Here is a 12,666-nt window from a genome sequence, read left to right on the forward strand (position 1 = left end):
AATGAAAATAGTCAAATCGTATTTGAATTATGGGTCAATTTTCGGGAAAATCAGGAAAGAAAAAAAAGCGACATTTTTTTAACACATGAGTACATTATCTCATATGGCCGTTAAAACCAGCTTACATCGGGTTGAGATCACCATTGGAGTATCACACATGATAAAAAAAAAATCCGGTTCGGAACTATCCCTTCACCTTCGCTCGTTTGAAATTGGCTTCATAACCATTGATCGACATGGCGATCAAATGGCCACATCGGAAACGGCACGGAACGGCAACCACCAGCATAGCACAAATATTGCTTCAACACCAGAATTGATCGGCTCTCGCATCGTCAAGGTCACAGGTAAAACCAAATACACTACATATATATGTACCAATCGCCAATTCAAGATACAACTACAACCCTACCATATACCAGTACCAGCTGATGAGCTATCGCACACAAGCGAGCGGCGCGCGCAAATAAGAGGAAGGGGCCTGAAGGAAGAGAGGACAGGGGAAGGCACCGGGAGAGAGTGTGTGTGGTCAAAATTTTTGGCCATTTAAATTTTGTCCACCAACACCGTTGCATTTCGGAGCTTTTTTCTTGCCCGAAAGAGATAGCCATACACTTGACATACAGCTGTCTCGCTCAAATGACACTTCCAAGGCTCGCAAGCTCTTTAATGCGAGGGCTCTGGAGCAGTGAACTTGTATGGCGTGCGAGCCCTCGCGCGCCCTCGCAAATCGCTGTCACTTGCACTGCGGGTCACGGTAGCGCCCGAATAACCGAGTGTGGCTGTGTTAGGCGGCGTTCTGGCATCAATCGAACACGACATCCGACTCGAACAAACCCATATAATCTTCAAAATCAATTATAACATGAAATATACAAGATTAAAACGTGTTAAACTATTACGTGTACATAATGCATGTGTTTGCACTGTATGTGTTTTGGCATGGACGTTTGTTTACATTTGGAGCATCATGACAGGTCTATAAGACATCGAACAGGTGACAGAGCGTCTTGATGACGATTGATGCCAGAGCGCTGCCTTATCTAGACTTGTGAGTTCCTTCCTCGATTATCCGGCCTACGGTGAGAAAGGTAAACAAAACTCGCGGACCGAATTGGGCGAATGGACGAACCTGGATTTGTGCATAGCATCGCGGTACTGTCATTATCCGGCAGCCATATTTTGTTTTCTTCAATCGCCCTTTGCGAGCGAATTGGCTTTTATTTTTGGATTATTTTACGTGAAATCCACGACAATTGTCGAAATGTGGTGATCCGATAGGTAGTATTGTGTTCGATAAGTGTGATTCACGCAAAGTGCACCCGGTACGATGCGGAAAACGTGTGCAAATGCGATTGTGTTTTCCCATGGGAACTAGAGTGGTGTACATCAAACGCCCGTGTGAAAACAACTCACCTTCCGTAGCGCCGTACCCTTTTTTGCTCACACCTGCAATCGCCTGCAGGTCTTTCTGCAGTGCTTTCTGCAGCAGCAGCTGCACAGTCAGCCCCGACGAACGACGAACGGCGGCATCACAATGAATATGCGGCCATTGAAGCGGCCGCGCCTGGGCCCACCGGATGTGTACCCGCAGGAGGCGAAGCAGCGGGAAGATGAGCTAACGTCCACGCACGTCAAACATGGTTTCGCAACCGAACACAAACTTTCCGAAGAGTTTGGCACCGCGCGCAACTGCAACGTTTCCGCGAGCAAAGTCGGTGCCTACTTCAATGCGATCCTTGCCAAGAAGGAGGAGCTCATGACGCTGCCGGATTCGGGCCGCAAGAAGCAGCAGATCAATCCGAAGGACAACTTCTGGCCGGTGACGGCCCGCAACAAGACCACCCTGGATACGTGGTTTAAGGATCTGGCCGGCACGAAACCGCTGAGCAGTCTGGCGAAGAAGGCACCGTCCTTCAACAAGAAGGAGGAAATCTTTGCCATGCTGTGCGAAAACCAGGTCACGATGCAGCGGGCCGCTTGGTTCATCAAGCTCAGTTCCGCCTACACCGTGGCGGTTTCGGAGGCAAAGATCAAGAAGCGTCAGATGCCCGACCCGGCGACGGAATGGACGGGAACGATGATAAAGTTCATGAAAGATCTTATTCCCAAGCTGCACGAGCACTATCATCAGGGCCCGCTGCAAGAGAAACCGTCGTCGGGTGGTGCGGGAAGCTCTGGCGGGCTGGGCAGCGGAGCCAGCGGGCTCGGGCTAGGCTCCGGAGCGGGTGGGACCAATGCGGTAACCATTCCACCGCCCCTGTCCAGCCCGGCCGGCAGCATGCACAGTCCGGCCGGTGGAAATCCGGTCGTCGGCGGCTCGATGCATGCCCAGCAGCAGCAACAGCAGCAGCAGCAACCGATTTCGCCCCAAGAGGAGCAGCGCATCGCCCAGAAGCAGTGGAACTACAGTACGCAGCTTTGCAAGTACATGTACGAGGAGGGTTTGCTGGACAAGCAGGAATTTCTCAACTGGATTATCGATTTGCTGGAAAAGATGAAGTCTTCCCCGAACGCGGACGATGGGTTGCTGAGAATTTATCTTCCCCTGGCAATGCAATACCTGTACGACTTGGTACAATCGGAGCGGTTCTGCCGTCGGTTGGCGTATGCAGTGTCGAAAAAGCTCGCCCAGCTCATAAACCAGATGGCCGAAAGCCACAACATCAATCTGAGCTCTCCCGAACCGCAGGATGCTAGCGGGAAGCAACCGTCTGTCGAGGCGCCCGAAAGCAAGTCCGAGAAGCAGAACGACAAGCCATCGAAAGAGGGCACCGTCGGTATAGTGGCACAACCCGCGGACAGCAAACCGCCGAAGGTGAACCCGTACGAAATGATTTTCACCGAGTATCTGCAATGCTCCCACCATCGGGACGTGATACTGCAGCTGTCGTCCATTCTGCAGGTCATCACACTCGAGTGTCCCACCGCACTGGTGTGGTGTGGCGTCGGGGAAACTCGCTCCTCGTCGGTGCTTTCGGGAAGTCCGCTGGACCATCTGCCGGTCGCACCATCCGCGCTACCCATACCGACGCGATACGAAAAATCCAACGAAGACATACGCCGCCAGCTGTTCGAGGCGGAAGAAAGCATCAAAGTGCGCTCCCGGCATGCGGAATCGCGGTGGTGTATCGACAAGTGGCAGACGGCTGCGGGAAACGCGAGCCTGAAGATCCTGGCCACACTGGACGCGCTCGATGGGCATTGTTTCGATCGGATGGATTCGAACAATTCGCTCGATTCGCTGTACTCGAAGATATTTCCCCCGTTCCAGGTGCAACCGCTCAAACCGGCCGAAAGCGCTTCGGCAGCCGGTGGCAGTGGTGGCAGCGGGACGGGCAACATGCCATCCGGGCTCGCTGCAGTCGACGGGAAGGATGCGGCAACGAAGCAGTTTGAATATGTAAGACTAATATCCATTGCGTTTGATGTTTTATGTTAACGTACTGTTCAATTCCTTGTAGAATGTCGAACAAGACTCCTCGATCGTGAAGATTCTGTGCGAATGGGCCGTATCGTGGCAGCGTTGGGGAGAGCATCGGGCAATGGTGGTGGCCTGGCTGCTAGACAAGCGGCAGAACGAGGTGCTGACGGCGCTGGAAAACGATAGCTACACCAACAACCTGAACAATTCCGACGACAAGGACTCGGTTCTGTCCGGCAGCGGCCTGAACGGTGGACAGCCCGTCTTTCAGCACATCCTGATGAATTTCCTCGACCACGACGCCCCGGTGCTGGACGAAGCGGGCAGCCCGCAGAACAAATCTCAGTTCACCAACCTCGTGCACCTGTTCAGCGAGCTGATTCGGCACGACGTGTTTTCGCACGATGCGTACATGTGCTGTCTGATTTCGCGCGGCGATCTGCTGACCGGTGCCGGTGGCATGCTGTCGCTCGATAGTCAAGGGATCTGCAACGCAGGCCTCGGCACGGGGCCAATCTCGAACAAACCGGCCACTAGCTCTTCCCCGAACGGTGGCGGCGGGGTGGAGGATGATGTGCTGCAGACGGATTTTAAGGGCAAGCTGGAGGATCTGGACGACTCGAATGTGGACGACGATCTCGACAAGCTGTTGCAGCACATCAAAGAGGACCAGCAAAACTCCATGGATGCACCCGACAGTCCGAAGGATCCGGAACATGCAGCACCGTCAGTGTAAGACCCATTTCATTCCCTCCTTGCGATTGATTCGCGGTCGGTAAGACAACGGGGTGTAAACTGTGTTATTTTTCATTTCCTTCCACAGGACGGGGTTGGGAAAGGCAGAATCATCTAGCCGCCATTTCCTGTACACCGAGCACTTCCCACTCTGCCAGGACGATCCCATTTCGCAGCACGACTGCAACCAGCGGTACATCCTGCTGTACGGGGTGGGCAAGGAGCGGGACGAAAAGAAGCACGCGGTGAAGAAGATGTCGAAGGAAATCTGCAAGCTGTTCTCGAAGAAGTTCAGCATCGACGTGGCCGAGGGCGGCAAGGTGAAGAAGCATTCGCGCAGCGAGTTTAACTTCGAGTCCACCTCGAACAAGTGCCAGGCGATGTCGTACTTCGACCAGCACGTCGTCACGTGGCAGTGTGCGGTGCAGGTGCAGGAGATGCTGAACGCGTTCGCCATCGGCAACAGCAACTATCTGCCGGTGCAGGAGCACGTGGCGTTTCTGTTCGATCTGATGGAGTCAGCGTTCAACATCTACGGGCTGATCGATACCTGCATTCAGATTTTGCGCGAACTGCCCGAGGTCGAGCTGCAGCTGATTGGCAAAAGCTCGATGGCGCTCGTGCGCAGCTACACGACCTCGCTCAGCCTGTATGTGGTGGGCGTGCTGCGCCGGTACCATTGCTGTCTGCTGCTGTCCCAGGAGCAAACGACCGCGATCTTCGAAGGGTTGTGCCGGATTGTGAAGCACGTGAGCAATCCGAGCGATTGCAGCTCGGCAGAACGGTGCATTCTGGCGTACCTGTACGATCTGTACTCGGCCTGCTCGTCGCTCAAGGCGCGCCCGCAGCAGGAGCCGTTCCACAACGCTTACCCGAAGATCAAGCAAGCGTTGTACACGCCGCTTCAGCCCACTCCATCCGCGCACACGTACAACCCGCAGTTCATGCTCGACATCATCACGAACCCGCGCCGCGGCGGCAAGATTGAAAGTGGCTGGGCAAGGCAGCTGAACGAGTCCGCCTCCAACCGGTACAGCTTCGTGTGCAATGCCGTGGTGGCAGTGACGCGCGACATCGACAACGACTGCCTGAACGACATTGCGGCCATGTGTGCGGAGCTGACGGCGTGCTGCAACTCGCTCAGCACCGAGTGGTTGGGCGTGTTGATTGCGCTGTGCGGTTCGAACCGCGACGCCGGCTACTACGTGGACGTGCTGACGCAGGTGGACGTGCAGAACACCAACATCCACAATGCACTGTCCGTGTTCACGAGCATTCTGGTGGCGAGGCACTGCTTCTCGCTGGAGAACTTTGTGGCCCACGTAGCGCTACCGTCGCTGGTGCAGGCGTGCAAAGGGCGCGGGGAAACGACGCCCGAAATTGAGGCCGGCGCCAGGCTGTCCTGCCATCTGCTGCTGCGCCTGTTCAAAACCATCGAATGTCCGCAGCCGGGCCTGTACTCGGTCAGCACGTCGCCCAATCCGATCACGGTCGGCAATGCGCACAACATTAAGCTGAGCTGCGATCGGCACCTGCTCGCTGCGGCACACAAAAACATCGGCGTCGCGCCGGTGCTGGCCGTGCTGAAGGGAATTCTGGTCGTGGGCGATGCAACGGCCCACAAGGTGTCGTCCATCTTTGGCAGCGGCAAGCGCAGCGGACTCAACACACCGGTCCACCCGGGCAGTACGCCGAAAAGTATGGCCGGATCGGGCGATTTGAGTCACATTCTCGGTACCAGCGACCTGTCCATACTGGGGAACCCGGATGAATCGATGCTGGATGTTTCGTAAGTAGCCGAGCACTGACTATTGGCGGGGCTGGATGATATTGAAGTGTAAAAGCAAACAACGATCGATAGAGTTGTTGTTCGTTTGATCTGCTCTATCGTGCGATGTGCATATTATTGACCCTCATCATATTGTGTTCGATTTAGTTGATGAGTTTTCATACGATATTTTCTCTTATTTTTCTTGGTTCCTGATTTAGGATGATCGAACTGGGGGAACTCTCTCCAACCGCCTCCGCTCGATTATACTCTAGCAGGTGTGCGAATGGTTTGCCGTTTGAGTTCATTTGTTTTACGTTACGTTATCATTCGATATATTTTCTTTTGTTTTTTGTTCTGTTTTATTATTATTATTTGTGTTTGTCCCATGTTACCCGTGTTTTATCGCTTCCGGTATCATTTAATCAGTTTTTCACGCACGTTTTTTTCTTGTGTGTAGAGAGTGAGAATCTACAAGATCCCAAAAACACCCTCGCCATGGCATGGGGATTGCACTTCGCCCATCGGTGGTTGGTTCTCATTCTTGGTACTAAAATGCTATCGTTAGCAATGTTATATGCGGAATGATCCAATACCATAATCGCCATAATCATAATCACATCCCGTCACCATAATTTCACCAGTTTTAGGAGATTTTCGAATGATTGCTTCAAGTACAAAACCCATACTCACTGAAGTTACAACGAATTGCAGCGATAGAAAGCAAATGCCCCTGGGCAAATGAATCCGGCAAAAGAAACAATGCCAATTTGTGCTACATTTGCGATCAATTTGTGCTTGTATGAATGTCTCATTCTGTTTCATACCATATCCTTGTGGGTGTTGTTTTCGCACTATGGGAATTGCCTTGTTTTTATCATTTCCGTTTGGTTGGATTTCGATTTATGTGTGTATGCTGGTCTTCTTGGCGTCCTTTATCCATTTTCCATCCATTCACACCTCCATTCATTTTAGAGCTCAAGTGTTAACCCGTTACGATCGTAGTAGGTTGGGTTCAACAGCGTATTAATGCGGTTTACATTGTATTTCCCAGGCAACAAAATTCGCATCTAAATCAGGACAATGCGACAAGCCTGTCGGATTTCGCCCAGCATGTACTGCGCCAAATCTGCTCCCAGGTAAGCTCCGAACACGATCATCGTCTTTCCGTGCACAGTGGAATAATACACCCTTCGTTTCCTGCAGGAATGGGTCCTAGAACGCTGCCTGCAGCATGCGGAAGAACTCTGCCAGCATGGTATGCTGATCGACAATCTGTTGACAGCAAAGCAGGCCCAACGGTTGCTGCACATGATCTGCTATCCGGAGCACGAGTCGAATCTGATCGCCGAGCTCGACCAGAAGGCGATCATTGTGCGCATCTTGGAGAATCTGGAGCAGTGGTCGCTGCGGATTTCGTGGCTTGACTTGCAGCTTATGTTTAAGCAGACCAACTGCAGCTCGCCGGATCTGTCCAACTGGCTCGATATGGTGGCAAGGGCAGCGATCGATGTGTTCCGCGTGAACGAGTTCATACTGAACAGCCCGGACGTGAAGCAGGAGAAGGTTAAACCATCGACCTGGCTGGTCGCGCCCTTGGTTTCGAAGCTGCCGAGCGCGGTACAGGGAAGAATTCTGAAAGTGTCGGGCCAGGTGCTGGAGAGCACGAGCATGTTCAGCAAACACAAGGATGGCAACGGGGGCAATAATAGTAGCAACAACAACAGCCACAACCATGGCGCGAACAGCAACAGTTCCGTCAGCTCGAACGGCAGCACCTTTGGCAGCAAACAGTCGGCGCAGCTGAACCATCAGCCGTTCCTGGGACTGGTGCTGACCTGTTTAAAGGGGCAGGATGAGCAGAAGGAGGGTTTGCTGCAATCGCTATACTCGCAGCTGTCCCAATTCCTGCAGAATCGCGATCAAAGTGTGAGTGTGCTGCAATTTCCTTTCAATTTGGCATAATTTATAATCGATCAATGGTGTTACTGCTTGCTCCCTCAGCTCGAAACCATCGGAGGCATTGAGGATCCTTGCGGGTTTGAGAAAATGCTGGATGCGTTACAGCTACGCTACTCGCTTGTTGGAGGACTGTTCGATGCAATCATGAAAAATGCCACCTCCACCACGGACTGGGCCATTCTGTTCGCTCAGCTCATCAGCCAGGGTGTGATTGATTTGAGCAACAATTCGTAAGTAGATTAGTGTGTGTGTGTGAGTGGACGGTTTTTTGTTCAATCGCGGCTTTGGTGCGTGTGTCTTTCACAGAGAGTTATTTACCACGACACTCGATATGCTGGCCACACTGATACACTCGACGCTTGTGAGCGACAGCCAGACGGAGCGCGATGAGAACAAGAAGCTGTATACAAACCTCATGAAAAAACTGCGCAAAGAGCTTGGCGATAAGAATGGGCCCTCGATCAAGTACGTGCGACAGTTGCTCCCGCTAGCGAAGCAAACGTGTGAGGTCCTAACCTGCGACTCGGCTGGCTCGTCAACCGATGCGAAGGGCAACAAGATTGCAATCGATAGTATCGAAAAGAAGAATGTAAGTATCTTCGTTAAATAGTGCGTCGCAGGATATGAAAACCGTCCCCCGTTCCTCTTTCCGCAGGGCCTTCGACTGGGTGATAAGCAACGTGTAAGCGTTTGGGATCTTCTGGAAGGACATAAAAATCCTGCCCCGCTATCCTGGGCCTGGTTCGGAGCGGTGAAAATCGAACGCAAACCCCTCGCGTACGAAGAGACGCATCGTTTGCTGAAGTACCACACGCACAGTCTGTTCAAGCCGAGCAGCTACTACTACGAGCCGCTGCCTTTACCGCCCGAAGAGGTGGATCCTTTGCCGGACAAGCTAAAGGACGACATGAAAGCCGATACGCCCTCGTCGGACCAGTCGCCGGCCCCGAGCACGGGTTCAAAGAAGAGTAAAACGACGACCCGCAAACGTAAAACGAAAGCCACGGCTGCAGCACAGGTGCAACAAAGCCAACCACAGCAGCCGATTATGCCGGCGATCGTACCTCAGCCAGCGGCAGGACCTCAGCAGATGCAACAAATGCAACAGCAACAGCAGCAGCAGCAACAACAGCAGCAACAACAGCAGCAGCATCAACAACATCAACAACAACAGCAACAACAGCAGATGCAGCAGCAGCAAACGCTGCAACAGCAGCAACACTTGCAACAGCAGCAGCAACAGCTGCACCTGCAGCAACAGCAGGCACAACAACAGCAACAGCTGCAGCAGCAGCAACAGCTGCAACAACTACAGCAGCAGCAGCAGCAACAGCTACAACAGCAGCAGCAGCAGCAGAATCAAATGATGATGCAGCAGCAACAGCAACCCAACATTCCGCAGCAACAACAGTCGGCGCTGCAGCAGCAACAGCTCGGATCGCAGCAGGGACAGCAGCAGCAGCAGCAGCAGGTTACCATGACACCGCAGCAAACGCTCCAGCAGATGCAAAACAACAGCATGGGAGGCATGCAGATGGGCGGGCCGATGAGCTCAATGAACCAGCAGCACATGCAGCAGCAGTACGGGCAGGCAAACCCGGCCCAGCTCGTCGGACAGGGCAACATGGGCGGAATGCAGACGGGAATGGGTGGGCTCGGCGCGGGCATGGGCGGCGGTATGATGAATCAACAGCAGCAGCAACAACAACAGCAGCAGCAGCAGCCTCCGCAACAGCAACAACCACAGCAGGCGCAACAAGCGCAGCAAGCACAGCAAGCTCAGCAGCAGCAACCCCAAGGCAATCCGAATATGGGCTTCGTTGGCAATGTAAATCCCATGGCTCAGCTGGCCCAACAACAGGGCGGCAACCAACAGTGGGGAGGATATGGATCATTGCAGCAACAACAACAGCAGCAGCAACAGCAGCAGCAACAGCAACAGCAACAGCAACAGCAGCAACAACAGCAACAGCAACAGCAGCAACAGCAGCAGCAGCAGCAACAGCAGCAGCAACAACAGCAACAAACACAGTCACAAGTACAACAGCAGCAGCAAACGCCACAGCAAGGCCAGCAAGCGTCTCAACAGCAAGGACCGCAGCAAGGACCCCAGCAAGGCGCTCAGCAGGGACCACAAACACAGCAGCAGCTGCAGCAGCAGCAACAGCAGCAGCAAATGTTCTATTCCGGAATGGGTCAAGCAACGAGTGAGTATGAGTGTTCTGTCCTCTTTACGTTAACATTTTTGACCTTTTTCATGCCTCCTTCTTTGCAGTGAATCGGTTCGATCGCCCACAGTTGAACACAAACTCGAAACAAGCTCTCTCGAACATGCTGCGCTCCAAATTGCCTATCAACGCTGGTCATCCGGCCAGCTTTATGCAGCAGCAGCAGCAGCAACAACAGGCGCAGCAGCAACAGGCGCAGCGTAATCCTCAGCAACCCTTTTTGCGCGGCCCGCTGCGGGCAGGAATGCCGGGCAACCCGATTGTCGGTGCACAGGCCGGCATGGGTCCGATGAATCCTGCCATGGCTGGTGGCACCGCAGGCATTGGGACCGCGGGTGGCGGTGCGGTAATGGGTGCGCAGGGCATGGGTGCCGGTGGAATGATGGGAGCGCAGCAGACTGCCCAGGGCCAGCAGGGCGCCGGTGGCATCATGAATCAAACCACGCCGGCCATGATGGGCACGACCGGGGGATCGATAATGAGCCAGTCCGGGGGCAGCATGATACAGACGGGCATGATGAATCCGCAGCAAAATCCGGCCTTGGTCGGCCAGGGTATGGGTGGCAGTGGTGGACTCGGAGGGGCCAGCGGAATGGCCGGCAACAGTGGAATGGGCGCAAGTGCGGGCGGAATGGGCGGTACCAGCGGTGGTGGTATGGTAACTTCCGGCGGGATGGTTACTGGCGGCATGGGCAGCGCTGGCATCGGAAACACGGCACCGATGGGTGCCGGTGGACAGGGCGGCGGTATGGGCGGCAACGCCGGAATGCCGAATGCAGCTGGGATGGGAAACCCTGCCATGGGCAATCCGGGCATGGGCATGCAGAACATGCAGCAGTCGGGCAACATGCAGGGCGGTGGCATGTTCCAGGGGCAGAATGTGCCGTACCAGAACGTCAACCAGAACTATCCCAACTACGGCAACCAGGGCATGGGACAGCAGAGCGGCCAGGGTGGCGGCATGATGGGCAACTTCAATCCGATGGCCCAGCAGCAGCGCAACACGCAGGCCGAGTTCCTGGCGCAGCAGCGGGCGGCAATGGCGGCCGGCCGTGGTCAGTACGGGCAGCATGCACCGAACGTAACGATGGGCAACATGGGCGTCAATCAGGGTGCCGTTCCGCCGTATCCTCGGCAGGGCGGCAAACCGGGCGTTGGGGGCAATATGCCCCAGAATCAGCAGCAACAGTTCCAGCAGCAACGGATGCGCCTGATAATGCAGCAACACTCAGGTAAGCGAGCGAATAAAACCTTGGTTGGTGATTTATAATGTTGCATGCTCATAAGTGATGTGCTCTCTGGAGCGCACCCACGGTTCCGATCCGATTCCAACTATTGTTAGTCCGATTCCAACTCCGGCAAAACTGGGAATCACTAGTTCCGTCCGGAGTCATCTGGAGTCGCGCGGAGGCGTCTGGAGTCGGCCAGAGTCGATCGGAGTCTACCAGAATCGGAGTCGGTCGGAGTCAACAGGAGCCGTCCGGTGCAATGTGCCTGTTATCAAGCACTCCATCCGACTCTGGAAAACTCCGGACGACTCTGGACGACTCCGCATGACTCCTACTCTGGACAACTCCAGACGATTCTAGACGACTCCGGGCGACTCCAGACGACTCCGGACGATTCAGAACGACTCCGTATAACGCTAGGTGGACCCACATTCCGGAATCCGAAATTATCAGAGTCGGATCGGAATCGACTCCATATTGTTGCTGACTTTACTCATCACTAATGCTCATATCTGATATCGTACTCTTTCTCACTCTCTCTCTACTTGCAGGCATGGGACAAGGAGGCAACGCGCAGGGCATGATGCAGAATCAAGGGCAGGGCATGAGCACCCAGCAGACGCCCAATCTGGTGGCTCAGCTACAGCGCCAGATGCCGAACCAGAACAACATGATGGGCCAGCAGTATCCTCATCAGCCTCCGCAGTATTAAGGAGTGGAAAGCGAAGCGAGCTACAAAACCAGCAACCCAAGCGATCTGATGATGAAAGACAGTACATCCTCATGCAAGTACATTTACACATATTTATTACCACTGTGACTTCGGACAGGCGCATATATATATATTTCTTAGATATGGAATAGACACACCGCAATAAAATGAGTATAAGCTATAATGCGTTCTTTGTACTGACGATTGTCCGCGCTTGGTGTGAAAGAAATGTAAAAATGGGCTAACGTCTCGTTTGAATTTTTGTTTTTGCCGAGAACGTTCTTTGACAGCGTTCTGTGACAGCTGCAACGCCAGAAAGGATGTCAACAAACGCTTTGTCCGATTTATTTGTAAACAGATCCAAGTCGGCGCAGCTTTGCAAACGGAGAAATCGCTCTCGGTCGCTTGCCTTTTCGCTGGAAATGGAGTGCAAAACGCCCAACATTGTTGCGGGCGAAGCTTCCGAAACGGATGACGACGAGGCTGCTGAGGTAACACCGCCCCCAAATTCCATTCCCTTCGCGGAGAGTGAAAGCGCGGTGCGGAGCTGAGTATAAACTCTACAAAACCCACCGACGGGTCTGTTTCTGTTCGGCAGGTAATATCGA

The 12,666-nt window shown here is 53.8% G+C and overlaps 1 protein-coding gene across 1 annotated transcript; it reads left to right on the top strand.

Annotated features, from left to right (window-relative positions):
• Positions 1–1,144: 1,144 nt before the first annotated feature.
• LOC120908471 (mediator of RNA polymerase II transcription subunit 12) lies at positions 1,145–12,242 on the top strand. Its single transcript, XM_040319457.1, has 11 exons — positions 1,145–3,403; positions 3,465–4,156; positions 4,248–5,948; positions 6,149–6,205; positions 6,982–7,066; positions 7,134–7,856; positions 7,932–8,119; positions 8,196–8,478; positions 8,545–10,096; positions 10,165–11,349; positions 11,898–12,242. The coding sequence occupies exons 1-11, from the start codon at positions 1,538–1,540 to the stop codon at positions 12,056–12,058; spliced, it is 8,493 nt and encodes a 2,830-aa protein (XP_040175391.1). The 5' UTR covers positions 1,145–1,537; the 3' UTR covers positions 12,059–12,242.
• The last annotated feature ends 424 nt before the right edge of the window (positions 12,243–12,666 follow it).

The sequence above is a fragment of the Anopheles arabiensis genome, chromosome 2 (genome assembly GCF_016920715.1).
Source record: "Anopheles arabiensis isolate DONGOLA chromosome 2, AaraD3, whole genome shotgun sequence".
Classification (NCBI taxonomy): domain Eukaryota; kingdom Metazoa; phylum Arthropoda; class Insecta; order Diptera; family Culicidae; genus Anopheles; species Anopheles arabiensis.

Bases quoted from the DNA above. Each gene is read 5' to 3' on its own strand.
- LOC120908471 (XM_040319457.1), top strand. From the start codon at position 1,538: ATGAATATGCGGCCATTGAAGCGGCCGCGCCTGGGCCCACCGGATGTG. The intron at 7,857-7,931 runs GTGAGTGTGCTG...TTGCTCCCTCAG, and splicing joins TGCAGAATCGCGATCAAAGT to CTCGAAACCATCGGAGGCAT. The intron at 11,350-11,897 runs GTAAGCGAGCGA...CTCTACTTGCAG, and splicing joins GATAATGCAGCAACACTCAG to GCATGGGACAAGGAGGCAAC.